At 37.2% G+C, this 19494-nt stretch overlaps 3 protein-coding genes across 3 annotated transcripts; 1 reads left to right on the top strand and 2 right to left on the bottom strand.

Moving 5' to 3' along the window:
• Positions 1-5670: 5670 nt before the first annotated feature.
• On the bottom strand, positions 5671-6344 carry LOC111911941 (disease resistance protein RPV1). Its single transcript, XM_023907708.1, has 2 exons — positions 5866-6344; positions 5671-5755 (listed from the first exon to the last, which is right to left on the bottom strand). Exons 1-2 carry the CDS (start codon positions 6342-6344, stop codon positions 5671-5673), a joined length of 564 nt encoding a protein of 187 aa, XP_023763476.1.
• A 4896-nt stretch (positions 6345-11240) lies between these two features.
• LOC111911942 (uncharacterized) lies at positions 11241-12555 on the top strand. Its single transcript, XM_023907710.3, has one exon. The coding sequence runs from the start codon at positions 11307-11309 to the stop codon at positions 12186-12188; it is 882 nt and encodes a 293-aa protein (XP_023763478.1). The 5' UTR covers positions 11241-11306; the 3' UTR covers positions 12189-12555.
• Positions 12519-17033, bottom strand: LOC111911899 (probable boron transporter 6). Its single transcript, XM_023907649.3, has 14 exons — positions 16725-17033; positions 15767-15897; positions 15582-15664; positions 15307-15499; positions 15060-15198; positions 14813-14978; positions 14549-14715; positions 14171-14344; positions 13973-14068; positions 13775-13891; positions 13385-13701; positions 13027-13306; positions 12743-12877; positions 12519-12655 (listed from the first exon to the last, which is right to left on the bottom strand). The coding sequence occupies exons 2-14, from the start codon at positions 15868-15870 to the stop codon at positions 12614-12616; spliced, it is 2013 nt and encodes a 670-aa protein (XP_023763417.1). The 5' UTR covers positions 15871-15897; positions 16725-17033; the 3' UTR covers positions 12519-12613.
• Between the last annotated feature and the right edge of the window lie 2461 nt (positions 17034-19494).

Raw genomic sequence — 19494 nt, 5'->3', positions numbered from 1 at the left:
TGTAGCTAACCGACACATTAATTAGGTGATAGTAGCATTGAGTGCACCACGTGATTCGTATGGTTATTCACACCTTGTTTGTGATCCTCGGCATCCCAGTCACAAATAGTAAGGCATAATCGAGATTAAACATGCCATTGAAAAGTTCAATGAATTTCAAAAGATCTAGGAGTTTCAATTCATTTAAAACTTAAACTTCCTTTCGTTTTTCATGGTGGAAATTGGTAAATTGTCATTTACCTACCTTCAAATATTCTGCAACTAGATTATGGCATCCCTCCTCTAGGTTGTAGAGTATTGTGTTGGATCCTAGCTTGATGATTCATTTGGGTGTTGCATCAAGAATTCTAATCAACTTGACTTGAACTTCCTCCCGTTTTGTAGATGTCTAGTTCTGACAATCATGGTCTTCCCAAATCCCATGGAACAAGTTTTCCAAATGAAGATGACGTTCTGAGATACGATCAAGGAAATGAGAGTCATGCTTCACTTCCTCCACCTCCTCCAACTGTTCTCCCTAACCCACAAGTTCAAAGGCTTGAAAATTTCAAGCTCCCTCAAGCCCTTTTGGCAAGTAAACACGAAGATGGGAAACCTGTGTGTGCACACGTCTTAGAGATGAAGTCTCACATTGATAGGTTAAGCATGTTGGGTGTCGAGATCTCAAGTGAGTTGGCTGTTGACTGGGTTCTTCAGTCACTTCCTGAATCATATAGTGAGTTCGTTAGAGAGTACTATATGATGGATCACGATGTGACCCTCATTGATCTCACCTATTTGCTTACAGCTGTTGAATCAACAATGATTTGGCATGTTGGTCAAGCAAATTTGTCTGGTGAATCAAACTCCCAAACTTCAAGGGACACTGGCAACATTGGAAGTCCAGAAAGAGCTAAGTCTGTGATTGTCCGATGTGTTGTGCCAAAGGACTCCATTTGCTTTTATTGCCAAGAGAAAGGGCATTGGAGACGAAACTGCCCTAACTACCTGAGAGATCTAAGAGATGGGAGAGTCAAGACGTATGGCTCTGCTTCAGGTAAAATCCATTAACTAACTCTTTTAAGTTCCTATTCTAGATTCTTAATACATGATGTGATAAGATTACATTTTGATGTTTTTGTAGGATCGAAGAAAAGAGAGGAAGCTTAAGGGAAGAAGTGAGCTGAATCTGATCGTGAAGAAATGGATTTCGATCGCATTACTTGAAGATTGGATTCTTGAGCTACTACTTGGAGTTATAATAGAAATATGTAATAACATAGTTTTTCAATTGAATTGCATTATAAGGACAATTTTTTTCCGCAATAAAATGAATTTTGATTTTATCTTATTTATTTATCCTTGCAATGGCATGTATGAAAAATTGATGTTTGAAGGTTTCTATTATTAGCAATAATGGATTTGATTCTTAATTGTATTATTTGTGGAAATATCAAAAGTTTACCAAATAGGGAGAGTTTCTCATCGCCCAAGTTTCAATTGGACAGAAACTTGGAATCATGCAACGTGTATTGTATGATGAATGAAAAACTTTCACATTTGGGAAATTTAGACTAATTCTTTGACAAAGTTTCAGTTGAAGGACTAGGAGATCAAGTACACTAGGTTGTGCGTTGATCAAGTCCACCACAAGAGTGACAAAGATATTCGTCATGATTTACTAAAGTTTAGTAAATATGATTATACTTATAAGATTAAGTGTAATTCTGAATTGATTGAAAGAGTTTCAATGAATAGTAGAACAAATAAAGAAGAATCAAGTAGGCAGAAAGATAAAATTTTCTCTATTCTAAGAAGAAGGGAGAGTACCTTTTATTGTGTTTTATGATAAGTCTTAATGATTAAGGACCATGTCTCAATTGATCCTCTAAGTGAGTCTTAGTGCAATTGCATGTCTAAGAAGAGGAATCGAGAATTGTAGAAATGGTTAAATCAAGAAGTCAATCATAATTCGTTCCAATATCAAGTCTTAGAATCAAGATTGTGACTTGAGTAAAAGGTCTTTAGTAGGTTTATAACACTTAAAAAATGTAGAATTTGGAAAAAATTTCTTATTCTTAGAAACTGGTAAGTTGTGATGTCTTCGATAAGACAAAGACCAATTAGGACCAATTTGTGAATTGTTTTGTCTTGATAAATGCTACACTAACTCTTGAATATTTGTTTATCAAGAAATGTTTCTTGATAAGAGAACCTTATATGTCAAGGAGTCAGTGGGAGTTTTAATGTTTTTTGAAAAGGTTTCGAAAACAAATCAAGAATAAACCTTATCGATCATCACTAGCACACGACTTGAGGTTTGCAACCTATTGTGTTGACATTATTTTATTTCTGTGCCATTCCAATTGAGTTAATTATGCATGTGAGTTCTATGAGTTCTCATTTGAATGCATAAAGACAAAGCACCTTGATCAATGGAAAGTACATTAATATGTAAGGATAAGTTGCTAAATTACTTGGAAGACATGGTGGGAACTTGTGTTACCATAAGGAAAGAAATCAAGATTAAGAAAGTTCAGTCCATATGAGTTTAGATTTGTCACAAACTTTGGTTTTGGCAAATTCACATGGATAGGAACTCATACACCATAAAATCTAAGTGTCATAAGATTCCCTCCTTCATGAAAATGACTGTGAGGAAATGCTTTCACTAAGAGAGATTTTAAGAAGATAGCGATTGTGAAAATTGTATTCTCAAATTCGATTATGATTACGGCATCCCTTTCCATAGTTCGAATTGTGAAATTTGGCAATTAGTTTCAACATTTGGAACTTAGTAACATAAGTTCTGAATTGTTTAAACACACATATGAGCTATCTAAGGCAAATGTGTATAAGTTTAAGAAGCTTAGATAAAGGCTTATCGAAGCATCTGGTATTAGAAATATGAATTTCAGAAATTCAATAGGCATTGTTTTCTGGAAGTTCATTTGTTTTCTGAATACAAGTCAAAGCTAGTGGGAGCATAAGTGTTATGCTTATATGATAATAATCATCATGATAGTGGGAGTATAAGTGTTATGCTTGTATGATTATTATGGCAAGTATTGCAAGTTAGCACTATTAATTATAGAAAAACAAAGATTCAATTTGCAAAGTTGCATGGGTTGAAAAATTGTTTTGCTATAATTAAGGGAGATAATATTATACTTCGTTTCAAAATCTAAAGCTTAGATTGAGAAATTTTAATAAATTTAGTCAAAGGATACATGGTGTGTTCTCAAATTTCGATTATGATTACGACATCCCTCTTCATAGTTCGAATTGTGAGAACGTGACACATGAAATATTATGGCAGAAGATTGATAAAGTATCATATCTTTATGTAAGACATTATGCATCGTGTCCCATACGCTTTGGGTATAGGATCGATTGCAAATGCTATAATATTTGACCATTCTAAAATTTTCCAAATGTCTAGCGCATTAAGAGGGAAAAAAGACTAGAATCGGTTTTTGACTAAATTTATTAAGCAACTATCAAAAGACGATCTAAAGTTCGCTAAGGATTGGTCACTTGTGAGTAGTTGGAAGTATGGTATTGGATGGACCATATCGACATTATTATGAATAGATAAGATTCTATTAAGAATGAGTTGTCATATGACAAATGTGGAAATGTTTCCATATTGGGAGTTGGATATTGAGAGTCTATGCCTAGATTAGAAACTTTTATGCAAGAAGGATATTCAAAGGAATGTACTTTGAATGTGAGACTTCACGTCTGTGGAATTGTCTTGTAACAATTTCTGATAGAGTACTTTGTAATCTCAATGACCAAGTCTTGGTGACTTTTGTGCTATGGCTTTGCGAAAGGATCGTTGCATAAAAGGTTAGAATCTAGCATATTCTAGTAGTGGCAAGAACCTTGTGTTCTTACACTAATGGTAAGGATTAAGAATTGTGAAATGAGCATCATTGAAATTTTTTTTTCAATTGATCTATTTCACAAAGCATGGACCATAGGAAACAAAGTGTGCATGCTTGGAGCATGGGACAAATTTTTGTTATTCAAGTAATGAGTTGGTTATCCAAAACATTGATAAATAATGAGTAATCAATATGGTGGATAAATAGAAGTGTTTTATTTACGCTCACAACTTTGGGGCCGTATAGGATTAAGTATTATTGTTATGTTTCAGTTTGCATGTTTTGACTTCCAGAATAACTAGGTTATTCAAACATCCATAGTCGGTCATACGTTGGGAGTAGGTATGAATAAAGACTGTCATGAATCTATCTATAGACTGTCTGAAGTGTTTAGACATGGCACAAGTTTGCTGCAGAGTTCATGAGTGCTTTGATAAGATTAGAGTATTGGATTAAACCCATGCTCACTTGAATCACTTCATGGATTTATCACGAGTGATTAGTGAGACGATAATATTATATATTCTTGAAACCGAGACGTGTGAGTTGTTATTTGTTGGTCGCTTGCACATTGATAATAAGTAAACGCACCAGTAACTTGGTGTTATAAAACTTATTGTTGTGTGTGATTCGATCAGTAAATGCAAGCGAGCATTTGAGTTGAAGTTTATCCATTCCTTTTACCCAAAGTGGGATAAAAGCGATATCTGTGGGCCTCTCGATGATTTAGTGATGACACCTAAGCGCTTGACCAAGCCGGGACTAAGTTGATGTGTTCAATTATAGTCTGTTATTAGTCGTCATAAATCGGAAGTCGGGGAATAGTATAGAGAGAATGATTGAAATTCATGTCTTATGTCTATACGATATCTTGAGAATGGAGAATATATAATCCCTTATCTAACGGACACGCTATCTGATAAGATCAGAGTTGACAGCGACTTTTGAAAGCTACGATTGCTGATCAGGTTCTGAAGTCATACGGAAAATAGTTATTAGACTTATCCAAGTGGGAGACTATTGGATTAGTGTCTAAGTCCATAACTATTTTGGTATGTACTTGACCCGATTATGAGCTTGGTCCTTTTGGGTTGCCTTCACCATAGCAATATGTAGGATGATTTAAGGAGAGAAAGGTATAAATATGATTTATTAATATATTATGAGAATAATATATTAAAGGAGAAATCATATTGTTTAATTAATATTAGTCAAGAATTAATTGATAATTAATTTTGTGGCTAAAAGAGATTAATTAAACTTAGGGGACTGAAGTTGTAATTATAAGATAATTATAATTGGGCTATGGATCACCTAATAAAATATAGGTTGGACGAATTCTATGGGAAGCCCATTAGAAATCGTCCAAGGGATATGTTTAAGGAGTCCATGGGCTGCTTAGGGCTTAAGCAGTCAGATTAGGGTTTCCTAGTTGTAAACCCTAATAGCCTACATGTATATAAAGGGCACCTATGCCCCAAAAACGTGGACAAGTCTTTCTCTAGGGTTTCTAACCGTTTTTTGGGCAGCCTCCTTTCTTCTCCTCTTCATCCAAGTTGTATATGGTGTTTGTGACTCCATTAGAGGTGCAGCACTTGAGGCACCAAGCTTTTGAAGCCAATCCAAGCAAGGAATTGATTGTTATTGCTATATAAAAATCAAAGGTAATTCTCTAAACCCTAATTCAGTTTAATATATATTAGATCTAGGGTTTATTAGTCTTGGATTCATTGCATGTACAATAGAGAAACCTAGATCCAAGCATTAGGGTTTGTATGAGCACATAGGATTGTTCTTATGCCTAAAACCCATCACGTAATTCTAATGAAAGCTCTTCAACAATTTTTTGGATAAATTTAGCTTCATGTCTGTATTTTAAAGAAACCCTAGTCATTAAATTAATCAATTTTCATGTTCAATCTTTCGCAAACGAGAGTTTGAGTTAGAATTTGATAATAATAGATACAACATAAGATTCCATTGATCAAGGAATTACCCATCAGCAATGTTCTTCAACTCCCACCTGACCATATTTGCAGCTTCTTTCAGAGCCTCTCTCCATTTTCCAGCAACCTCTTTGTTTCCATGTTTGGCAAAGGCTTCTCTAACTGCTCCACTCTGTTTGCGGACTTCTGAGGGTTCCACGTCATAGAAGACAGGGTAAGTTGTATGCTCGGTTATCTTCTGACATTCTATTATCTTCAACTGCTCATCCAAGCACCATGACGAAGATGCATAGTTCTCTGAGAATACAATGATGTAGAATTTTGAGTCTTCAATGGATCCTAAGAGCTCATCACTGATCCTTTCCCCTTTCTTGATTCTCTTGTCGTCCGTGTAAGTGTAAATGCTTTTTTGCTGAAGAGCATAATAAATATGATCGATGAAGTTGTTGCGTGTGTCTTTACCTCCGAAGTTCAAAAACACATCATACTTAAAGCTATTGTGAATCGATGAATTTGAAGAAGACGCCATATATTGAAGTTATGCTTGAAGGATCTTAAATATCAAACCATTGTTGGGGAAAATTTACACACTTATCAATTGCTAAGAAACTTGATGAAATGGATCAACTATCAACCCTCAAGACTCAAGAGTGATTGATCATGTGATGTGCTTGTATGGAAAAACTTTGGAGTTGGGTGAAAAACAAAAGGGGCTTGTTTGGTCAAAGGAGAAGATAAGATTCTTATTTGGAAAAAATAAGAATCATTATTGAGTTAAAAGTTTTTAATTTTAGCCCTTCTCATGACGTGAGGAATGCTTGTCACGTCGTGAGGAGTAATTTAGACCCGCGCATCATTTTGAGGCTCACGACGTGAGTAATCCAATGCTCACGATGTGAGAGCAGTCCGAGGACCAAAAACCCTAATTTTCGGTATTTAAAGGAAAGAGGGGGCTAGGGTTGTCCACCCTCTAAGCCCCAGAGAACCCTAAGTTTTATCATCCTTAAAGTTCTTAGCCAATTTGGTGCCATTTCTAGCTTGCAGAAGGAGAGAAGAAGAGGAAAGGAGTAATCTAGTGGTGGAGTGGAAAAAGTAGCAACATTATCATCACCTCTTCTTGCTTTTCGACCTTTGTAAGTATCAAAGATCCAAAATTTATTAAATTTCATGGATATATCTAGGATTTTGTCTGCTTTTCTTCATGTTTAGCATGCTTGAGTGAAGTAAATCCATAAAGTTAGCAACTTTATGGATTCTGTAACACACAAAAACTTCAAACCAATTTAAACTTTCAAAAACAACCCAAGTTCCATTAGTTATTACAAAGAGGTTTCCAAATAATTTATTATCAGAGTATCCCAGAAACAACATCATAAAAGTGAGGAGCGGTACGATCACGTCTTTGCCTTGCCACGATCTCCTGATGTACCTGAAACAATAAACTGAAACTATAAGCCCGAAAGCTTAGTGAGTTACCCCCAAAATACCCATACACATACAACCATGCACATATAACAATGAACAACATACTATGGGTCCAGTCAACCCTCGGGTTGGAATACCCCTGGCCCTCAACCATCGGGTTGGAATGCCAATATACGAGTCCAATCATCCTCGGGATGGAATACTCTCGGCCCACAACCATCGGGTTGGAATGCCCACACTCCTACACATACAATAACTACTATGGGTCCAATCATCCATCGGGATGGAATACCCCAGGCCCTCAACCATCGGGTTGGAATGCCAACCTACTATGAGTCCAATCATCCTATAGGGATGGAATACTCCTGGCCCACAACCATCGGGTTGGAATGCCCATATACTAACAAACATGTGCACATATTGGATAACCATATAACAGTTTATAGAAACAACTACTATGGGTCCAATCATCCATTAAGATGGAATACCCAGGTCCTCAGCCATCGGGTTGGAATGCCCACCTACTATGAGTCCAATCATCCTACCGGGATGGAATACTCCTTGCCCACAACCACTGGGTTGGAATGCCCACCTACTATGAGTCGAATCATCCTACCGGGATGGAATACCCCTGGCTGACAACCATCGGGTTGGAATATCCACCTACTATGAGTCCAATCATCCTACACGGATGGAATACTCCTGGCCCATAACCATCGAGTTGGAATGCCCACATACTAACAAACATGTGCACCTATCGGATAACCATATAACAGTTTATAGAGACAACTACTATGGGTCCAATCATCCATCAGGATGGAATACCCAGGCCCTCAACCATCGGGTTGGAATGCCCACCTACTATGAGTCCAATAATCCTACCGGGATGGAATACTCCTGGCCCACAACCATCGGGTTGGAATGCCCACATACTAACAAACATGTGCACCTATCGGATAGCCATATAACAGTTTATAGAGACAACATACTAGGAACCTATCATCCTCGGGATGGAATACCCTCCACTACCAATCAACCAAGTACACATATAACAGGTAATCTCCTACCAGCATACAAACAATTAGACCTAACTATAGGTCACTAAGCATAACCACATCCAATCTACCAGGATACTGATCTATCATGTCACAAACGTAACTATCTCAAATACAAATCAAAGGGCCGACCTTGGTGCCTTAGACCCTTGAGTATAGTGCGGATAACTCACCTTGCAAATGCCGAACTGAAGAGATGAGATCAAAACTCCCGATCATCGCCACAAACACCACCGCCTAAAACTTCATTGAAACCATAACCATCAGAGCCCAAATTACCAAAATACCCCTTTGAAGTCAAACTGGTCAACTCTTGGTCAAAGTCACAGTCCTGGTCAAAGTCAACCTTCCTGGTTGACCCTACTCGCCGAGTCATCCTAATGACTCGCTGAGTTCATGAACTCAGAACCCCACAATTCGTTATTGGACTTGCCGAGTCACCCCATGACTCGTCGAGTCCTTCAATCCGAGTCCTAGCCTGTCCAACTCACTAAGTCACCACTCAAATCACTGATTTGCATCATAACCAATTGGGTTAGGGTTTGCGACCCAACTCGTCGAGTCCAAGAACAGACTCGCCGAGTCTACTTAAGTCATCCCTATTCAGACGATTTCAGACCATCTCACTGCTTCCAACTCATAGATCTGGACTCTTAGGGATAGTTCCACACGTAAAGTTTCCAACTTTACGTGTATGCAAGGCAATATAGGCTCAACACAAGCTAGAAAGAAGGTCCAAGACAAGAATGCTCTTATACATGCACAAAGGCTGATATTTTATGCCTCCATGGACCAAGATAAGTATGGATCTGAAGTTGCAACCCCGGATCTAGTCCCAGAACCCGAGATGGATCTCAAACATGCTAAATAGCCCCACATCATCATCCAAGAATTGATCTAGAAGGAAAGAGCTCAAAGCAACGACTTGTTACCTCCAGAATGTGCCCAAAAATGAATTAGATTCTGGATCTACACGAATTCCTTGATGCTAGCCTCTTGATTTACAAGCTTCCTTCTCTATATTCCTCCTCCAAAGCTCGAATCTCTTCAACAATGGAAGCTCACACGCTTTTAGGGTTTACTGACTCTCAAGGGTAACAAGGAGGCTGACGGGAGGATATAAGGTCCTTTAAATAGGGTGCAAACCCTAAGATTTAGGGTTTTCTCTTCCCAGCACTGACTCGTCGAGTCCAGCCGCCGAATCGGCGAGTCAGGTCACGTATCACGTGCCCAACACACGTTCCGACTTGACGAGTTAAAGCTCCAACTCGCCGAGTCTACTTTTCCATTTACACTTTACACCCCTGAACTCTTGCTTCTGAACTTGGGATGTTACAGATTCTAAGAGTTCCTTGACCATTATATTGTTCAGATCTGGAATTTGGTGAGGTATAAGAGGCATGCATGAGAGTTTGAAGCATATTTCTTCACTTTTGACCTAGAATGGGCTGGGTCATGCATGGTGCAAACATGGCCATAAAGGAAACATTTTTATGGACTTTAGGAGTCCCTTTTAGCTTCTGGATGAGATGGATTCGAGGAATTAAAGGAATAAGGACTTAAAATGGTGACTTTTAGCTTTAGACGGTGATCACGACATGAGACATAAGATCTCACAACGTGTGATTTGAATAACCGCCGTTTTTTGTTAAGATCCTTAGAGCTCACGACGTGAGTGGGTGCTTATGTCGTGATGTCAGCTCAGGTGATTTCTTTGACTGAGTTGGCTAGGTTGGGTCGAGTCGAGTTGGAATTGGACCGAGTGGAGTATCATGATGTGACCAAGGTCTGGTCTTGACGTGAGGATGGATATTTGACATTATGGGCTGTTGACTTTGACCAGGATTTTGACTAAGTTTGACCTAAGGGTATTTTGGATTGTGTTTGAGAATTGGTAACTTTTGATGGATAAGTGACAGGTAAAGTTGAGATTCGAAGTCGAGACCTTATCAACTATCGTTCAGACTGTGAGGTGAGTTTATCACTGTTCTTGTGGGTCGAATGCACCAATACCACCCCCTTTAGTTATGTATCCTGGTATACAGGATGTTGCTATACAATAGTGATTTCCAAATTTGTCTGTTAGTCTGTTAACTGGTTATATGATTATCTGTTGCTGGATATATGTTATTTGTTATGTATATGTTGACATGGTACGATGGGGTTGAGACTGTACTGCTTTGTGATGTAGGTCAACAGACCGGTGCATTCCAACCGAAAGGTTATCGGCCAGGGCATTCCAACTGGAAGGTTGTGGGTCGGGGGTAATCCAAGCAGGAGCTTGTGGACCTGTTATGTATTAGGCAAACCAACCGAAAGGTTGTGGGCCGCGACATTCCAACTGAAAGATTGTGGACCAAGGGTAATCCAACCAGGAGGTTGTGGACCCGTTATTTAAATTCATATTTTTGTCCTTTTTAAAATTTTAACCATTAATATAAAGGTTTTCTAAACATAAAATAAAATTATATTAGAGTTTTTTCTTGCTTATAAAAAATATATATAAATAATTATGTTTTTGTGACTATATCTCTTTGCAAAATCCAAAAACATGTCTATAAATAACAAAATATACAAATCAAATATGACGATCAGTCAATATCTCAAAGAAAAATAACGAAATGGGTGTTGTCTATCGTCTACCAATCACAATGTTTTTTAGTCTAAATCCAAAGAAAATCAGCCAAATAGGATTACTCATCAACCAACATTCATCTATTTAACTTCTTGTTCCCTTAAAAAAATATTATTATTTTGTTTTGGTTCATAGATCGATAACTTCTTAGGAGACATGAACATTGTTTGCTCACTTATGTGGTGTCATTAACTATATTATAGCAATCTATCTCGCTATCATTTAGCCACGGCCTGCAAGTCTTTAACACCATCTTCTTGACTTCTTCCAGTTTGTCCATTTTCGAAAACCCTAGATTCTTCAAGATCCATTTTCTATAAGAACCCAACCCCATGATTCATCACAAAACTAGACTCCAACGACCCAACCACAGATCATGGCTAACTCAACATCACCGGTGCCGCCAGTCAGCGGTGGTGCTAAGGGAAGACGAAAGATGCCCAACTCAAGGGGCCACCCTAAATACGTAGGGGTACGACAGCGGCCGTCGGGGCGGTGGGTGGCGGAGATCAAGGACTCGTTACAGAAGGTCCGTTTATGGTTAGGGACATTCGACACTGCCGAGGACGCTGCCCGGGCGTATGACCAAGCTGCCCGAACTTTACGTGGAGATAACGCGCGTACCAATTTTGAGCTACCGAATTCAAACGATGTTCCGTGTGTGTCACTTGACACCGAGCCGTTTTCTTTTGAGGAGGCGTGTAGTTCAGACGGTGGCGATGAAGGTCTTCTTGGCGTGCTCAAGGCGAAGCTTAGCTCAAAACATACAAAAACGACTAATGTGATGTGTTTTAACAGTACAAGAAAGAGAAAAGCATCGCCACCACCACCATCACCGCCTGATCAGGCGGTGAAGTGTGGTGGAGGCAAGGTGGTGGTTGATATTTTGCCGCCTGATCCAGATCGTGTTTGTGATGCCATTGAGGTCGCGAGTCCTAACCACTACGACGGGTTGATCCAACCATGCTATGAGCCGCTACCTCCAGCAACGGAGCCATGGTCTAGTGAAATTCCATGGGTGGCGAGTAACCAATCAAGTGGCTTGTTTGAGTCTAGTCTCATGGATTCCATGTGGCCGGTGTTTTCAACCGAGGCTAACCAGTTAACTGGAACCGGGATTTGGCCATCGGATCAACCGGTGGTGCAGTGTGAGTATGGTTGGGATGGTGGTGGTTTGAGTCAATATTCCACTAATAGTGTTGCAATCAATGCTTCTAATTGGGATCCTTTCGTTTATGTAAATTCAGTTCTAGGTTGACACATGACATGATATATATATAGTTCTTTAATTAGATTAACAATTCTTTATCCTTGTAAATTCTTCCAAATAGGATTGTGGGATATATAATCAACAACTTGGATATATCAAAATTAATCCAATAAAAAAGACAACTTCTAGTTTAGACAAAGACGACTTCACCTGCCTTCCTTAAAGCTAAAATAACGTGAGATAAAATAATTAAAAAAAAAAGGCTCTAACATATGTAGAATGCTTATCATTTCCAAAACCTTCACCTTCTTCGTTGTCTCTGCGTTCTTGTCAAAACCTGTTTTCTCATTTTCCCTCTCATGCAATTTGCTTCATGGATGACGTGTACTTCATTTTCCATTGTAGATGAGGCCAACTTATCACAACAAGTTGTCCAGCAATGAATCATAAGTAAGTCGACTGATCATGTCATTCTAGGCTTGTGAGTCGCTATCCGGATGGTGAACCTGAAACGACTTTACAATTTCACCATTTTTAAGTTTCTTTTTTTTTGGATTTTTGTGATACAGAAAGAGAAAAATGAGAGATTATTATTTACTAACATGAAACTGTTTATCGTTAAAGCTCGATCTTAGCTTCAACTCGCCTCTGTGAGTAATCATTTCATCCAATATCTCCGTGGAAGACAAATCATATTCGCTATCATCCGAGTGTTCCTCATCAAACCCTTCAATTCTCTGTTCAAACACCTTCAAATAAATACTTATCCAACTTTCAAAAACTAATTATATTCCATTATAATTTACTTAAGTTTTTCATCCAAAATAACATAAAAAGAAAAATGCAAATTGCAGAAAAAGATAACGGCGGTGTTCGTAGTTCTTACCTTGCGTGAAAGACTGCCATTGTTAGCGTGGGGCCCGATATATTCTTCATAAGCAGACGCGTCTAGTTCTTGAAGATGTTGATGAGGGAACAATTTGGGAAGAAGATGTTCTCTTATTGGAATTAGAAAAAAGAAGGGTAATGGAAACAATATACCACCTATTGGTATCCATGTGATCAAATAACAAATCAAGAAATACACAAGCTGGAGGAATGTGAACATCATTATGTATTTAAATGGCACCGATTCCACATATGAAGCATGAGGCCCTTCGTAAACTCTGACCCAAATACACCACAACACAATAAGTCGCAAATTAAATCAAATTTATAAAAATATTTTTAAAATTTGAACTTACTTGAAACGGCGTCCAGGAGGGATGAAAAGGAGCAATAGTCTTTCCCAAAATTGGTTTCCCGGAAGGCTATCGATTGACATGTAGGCGAAGTATCCCCATAAAACAGAGGTAGGGATCTTCCGTATTGCAGGCATAGCGAAGACTGCGGACCCCACTAACAGGGATTGTAATAGATTTGTTAGTCTTTGCTCATTCACACGAACTGGTATGTGATCTTCAATATGTTTATCAGGGTCGAATTTGACCTTGTTTTCGCCTCCATCTTCTTGATTCAGCACAACTTCCTTCAAGTCTTCCAACTCCTTCACTGCAGGACTCTGTAATGGAGGAAATTTTTTAAATAAGGTGATTTTAAAATTTTTGAAAATTTAAAAATTGTAACTAAAGTACTTGTGGATGAGGATCCATTTGAACAAAAGCAGCATGCATTTTTCCATAGATTTCTAAGCTGCTTGCTTCCATTTTCATGCCTTCCTTTGCACACTTTACCATCTTCTTTTGCATAATCTGAAAAAAACAAACCATGAAGTATAACATTTTATTATTAATGAAAAAAAAAACTTATAATTTGTTGAAAAAATGGGTAACCTGTCTCTCGAGAGTTGCAAGACTCCTTGTGTGCATGGGTGATTGTGGGAGGACACCGTTTGATGGAGGGACACCAACCAGACCACAAATCAAAGTCTAATTTCACACATGTAATGGTTGTTGAAATATAAATAATAATAATATATAAAATGGAGAAAAGGGTAAAAGGCATTAATTAAGGGTATTAGTATTTAATACCATGAATCCAAGTAACAATATGTCATAATGGTAAGCAGAAGGGTTTTTGAGATTGAATTCTTTCTGTTGTGCCATTTGTGCAGCAACACTATGGTCAAAAAAGTACAAGGCTGCTATCATCAGTGCTGGTATTATAGCAGTGAAAATATGAACTGCTGGAACCTTCACCATATCCTGAAATAACATTAATCTTTACTTTCTAATAGAAAGGTACAATCTACCTTCATTTCCTCACCCATAATAGCAACATACTTCAATTTTTTAATGATGATATTAATATACAACCCATAATATGATAATAGCAACATATTTACATTTCTTTACCAATAATAGAAATGTACTTGTTATAATAATAGCAATAAAAGTTAAAAAAATTACCTTAATGACTGTCCAATGGGACAAAGATCCAGGTTCCCAAGGAAGGGGACAAAAAAGGCGTCTAGGAACACCAGGAGGAACATCTCTAGGTTTGATATAAGATATTGCAGTCCACACTAACACCATTAGAGGAACCCCATAGTCTGCTATAAGACCACGTATCCACCCTATCCTTACCAAAAAAAATATAAAACATATTAAAATGAAAAAGTAAATGCATGTAAAAAATAAAAAATAAAAAAATTACATGACTTTTTCAATTACCTACACCATAAGGCCAAGCCCTGGCACCTCTACTCTTGATGGAAGTCATGAGGGTACCAAATGCCAAAATAATTGCAAGCAACCCGTTTGTATATAGCCAATGAAATTGGTACTCCTCTATTCTTTCATTTTCTCCTTTTGGTACATGGAACTCACTAATAACTCCCTAAAACAAATTATCCAACATTTATGGATAAAAAATAACATATATATTAGTCAAAACATTAACAAGTGCATCTGCATATACCTTGATAGCTTCTTGCATAAAGAGCACTGAAATCAACATGCCAAAAAGTTCACCAGCAACCCTTGTGAATCTTGTGATGAGTGTGCAAGCATTGAGTATAGCAAGAACACACAACATCACAGCAGTCCAGACACAAACCCTAAAAACAAGAAGAATATGTATATTTATTATCATATGTTTGATAGGAAAGAATAAGATGAACACATGATAATTATACTTGAGGCATTTCTAGAAGGTTCTATAATACCATCCAGCCCAAGCGAGAAACAGTTTCTTCCCCAATTCTGGTCTTTCTTTAGCAAAAGCATACAAGTAATTGTACATTATAACAGTAGGTTCAGCAACGCCTAAAATCAAAAGAGGTTGTCCACCGAATATTGCATGAATAACTCCACATATAGCAGTAGATGTCAGAGTTTCCACTGCACTCAAGGTATCATCTGTCCTCAAAACATATAACTTCTTAAGCCAAATAAGCATAATGATTTGTTAACAACACATATATATTGTATCTATCTGTACCTGTCTCTTTATTCAGCTGCTCACCGAATGCAATCACTGGAAGGGTGGAGGCAAAGAAGATGTATGCTGTTGGAGCTAATATTCTAAAATAAATATATATATGATTATTAGTAACAGTGAACTAAATAGTTAACTTTTCAATACAGGTTATAATTTATAGCTAAATGATATATAATTATATATACCTTGCGCCTGAATCTAAAGCCCTGACCCAATCTTGCTTGTAACACTGCAATCTTCCTTGAAGATCTTTTTTAATCCCACTTAAGGGAGTTTTAGGGGTATCCATTGCAGATACGATCAAGCAACTCTACCACTTAAAAATGAGAAGAAGAAATAAATTATCTAGAGCTTAGGTTTGCCTATCTTTTCATTAGAATAACCAGAAATCGTTGATGTAGTTTGTTAATTAGTCGGGTTAATATTACAAGAAGAAATTAAATATTTTTTACGTGTAAAAAGTTAAAGAAAAGTATAATTTTAGATCAATTGAAACTCTGCTAGTATCTGTGGTGCTATAATAGAAACAAATAAAAAACACTTTGGAGAAACTGAAGATTGCAATTCATTATGCATGAAGATGCTTTCACTCCTATTTCTCAACCACCAGAGTCATGATATTTAACAATCTTAATATGCTGAAAACATTCGATACCCTTGAAAATGTCCTGATTCAGACTAATAAAAATACACAAATGATGAAAACCCACCAAGTTATGCTAAATCAATATCCTTTAGATAGAAAATGCAAGGGGAAAAAGGAAGATTTATTGGAGATAGAGTTCCTGTTTAAAAAAAATGTTGTCACGCTCCCGATCTTCCCTTAAGTTTTCTACGAAAAAGAGAATCCTGAAGAAATCGGTTTGGATTAATCTCTGTTACTTTATTTCTGAAATCGGTGCATGTACATATTGTTTCCTCGCAAAAACTAATAGGAGAAATACATTTGTATACATTGTAGAACACACTACAGCAATGCAGACAACTATAGAGATTTTGAAAAAGGGCACTCATAATTTGATTTTGAAAAATAAAACCTAAATAATCCTTAAATTCAAAAATTACGTAACGGAATTAATTCGTGATAAAAAGAAAGAGATATATGAGGCATTGTACGTAACAATAACAAAGTAGGACGATTACCGGGGATAGATGAAGATCCAGGAAAGAAATAAGCGTTCCCGCATGCGAATGGCCAGGGGAGACGATTATAGACGAGATTAGAGATGATTACCTCTTGCACAAAGTTGTTCAATTATTTTGTATCCTTTTATATTTACATTTAGATGAATCGTTCAATTGTTTCCATCTTGCTCCTCCATTTTCATTTGATTCTAGAGAGTTAGAGAAAAAGAAGATAGATAGACTGCCGAGGACGGTGGTTGTGTGTAATGTTGAGCGACGGAACCGTCGTTGTGCGGCAATGTGGCATGCAGACCCGTTGGATCCTGTAGCGGCTTTGCTTATAAACGTGAAATTTTAGAAAATAAATTTACAATAAATAAAATGGTTAATGCATTATGCATGACAACAAATAATAACCGTTTTCAATTCATTTAAATTTGGGATTAACATAGAAAAGTTCCATTATTTTAGAATTTTTTTTATAAAGTCTTAAAAATTATTTTAAAAAAAAAAAATCCTGATTATTTAACATTTTGCCAAAATTAACGAAAAAGTCATTTTTTATATTTGGATAGCAAATGATAGATTATGTAATTTTCTCAAAATAATAAGACTTTTCTGTTAAAAAAATAATAATTTATAATTTTTTTGAAATTTTTCCCAAAAGTTTGTGACTTTTCTATAGATTTCCCTTTAACTTTTGACCTTACTCTATAGACCAATAACCAAATTTTAGGTTATGGTTACGTTATTAGAGTGAATTTTAACGGGAAAAACTAGTACCACATTCTTATGTTACCCATTGTGACATTCAATATGAGAGATTTCGTTCACTTATGTCTATCTGACACCGGCATTACATCAGAGTGGTTCCGAAACTAGAACCGGACCGGAATCAAAAAAACCAAAAATAAAAAATGGAAATTCAAGAAACGGAGAATCGAACCAAATATCCCTATGTGGTTCCAATTGGTTTCGGTTCCGGTTCGGTTCTATGTTTAATTTCCTTTGTAGGGGAATGAGATCAATTTTGTATCAAGGCCGAAACGACCCGAAACTGAAACCGAAAAATGGAAATTCAAGGAACCGAAAAACCGAATACTCTTATGTGGTTTCAATCAGTTTTGGTCGGGTTCGTACATCCCTAACGTCCATTTGTTTGGCCTCCAATGGTTTCCATTAACAACATATAAGTATATAATGACCACTAGATGTATAAGTTGAGTTGTGTACCCTTACTGGGGGTATTTTGGTCAATATGTAACTTTTGATCATATCTATAGGTGAATCTTGAAAATACTTACCTGTTTGTACATATACTATACTCATACCCATATTACGATACATATGTGTTCACCCTATCTTGCTTTCACGGCTTTGACCGGGAACTAAACCAAAGAGCCAATACACCAACAACCAAGGAACGGGAGTGGGTGGTCCCTAAGAATGGCAGAAAGGAAGTACTGGTTCAACCAGATACGAGTGACGGAACCGGTGTTGATCAAAGACATGCGCCGAGTGCCAGGAATGACTTTAAGCCGATAGAGTCGTTTTAACATGCCATGAACCGAGATACAAATTTACTAGTGCCAGGTACAAGAAAGAGTGGAGTTGATTTACAGATACTAGTACCTGAATGACAAGTGACGAAAGCAAGAAAGAGTTATTAAAACCATTACGAATGACAAGTACACACAAGAATGACTCGATCGAGTCCTGAGAGACAGATAGAGCTTAACTAAAACGTCTGCCCGATCATCCTTCCGCATCATCATCCCTCTTGGAGCATAAGAAGCAATGTTGCCTAGTTAAGAAAGCAACTCATGTGAGTTTACCGGAAGTACAAGTCCTATATTGATTTCTTATTTTAAGATGTTTTCTATGCTACTATATATTGGATATGCTTTGAGGAGTTGCTGTAATCGTCTTCCCTATGTGTAATGTGTTTACTATATGTATTCTTTGTGTATAGCGTAGAATCTCTTTTTGGAAAGTAGGTTGCTCAATTGAGCCATTGTTAATTTGAAAACTATATTTTGGAGCATCCTTATGTATATACGTCTAGGATGGGAGACTCTGGGTGTAACTCATGATAGCCAAAGGGTTTTCACAAATTCGAATCGATTTTTTTCACGTAACTCCTTCCATTTCTGGAAAACGAATACGAACTTCCAAATATCGACATATTTGAACGACCTCCCTTTATTTTCGATCTTAAATATTTCTATCATCGTCTCGAAAATGTTTATATCACTATCCCTGTTTTTTGTTGACTTTTCAAATTGTTGTAGGTCTCGTTGAACTTTGTGAGAGTCTTGTTCACATCAATAGACTTGGTCGTCAATTAGTGTTTTGAATGGTACACATCACAGATGCGTTGCCAAAAATGATCATTTGCTAGAACATTTTCGTGTTTGGAATCCTCGTATATATCAACCCATGACATGCTAACACTTTTTCTTCTTGCGATGTCCACTATTGAGGGGATTCCTATGTTTTTTAGTGGACACCTTTCCTTTTCCGTTTCTAGGCCGGATGGTCCAACAACATTTCGAATTGATCATTGAACCACTTCCACGTGATTTGTTTCGACCAGATCATGGGTGAGATTGGTGGAATGGTTGTTTGGATTCATTTCGATAAATGAAGGTTTGGATAATGTTAGAAATTGTAGAAAGTTGTGTGAAATGATGAGTAAAAGTTGTATATTTATAGTGGTAAAAAAGAGACCTGAAGGAAGATAAGGGAGAAAGAGGCGGGGATTCACACCACACCACAAGGTGTGTTG

The sequence above is a fragment of the Lactuca sativa genome, chromosome 1 (genome assembly GCF_002870075.4).
Source record: "Lactuca sativa cultivar Salinas chromosome 1, Lsat_Salinas_v11, whole genome shotgun sequence".
Lineage (NCBI taxonomy): Eukaryota > Viridiplantae > Streptophyta > Magnoliopsida > Asterales > Asteraceae > Lactuca > Lactuca sativa.
This window is presented reverse-complemented; position numbering and strand designations above follow the sequence as displayed.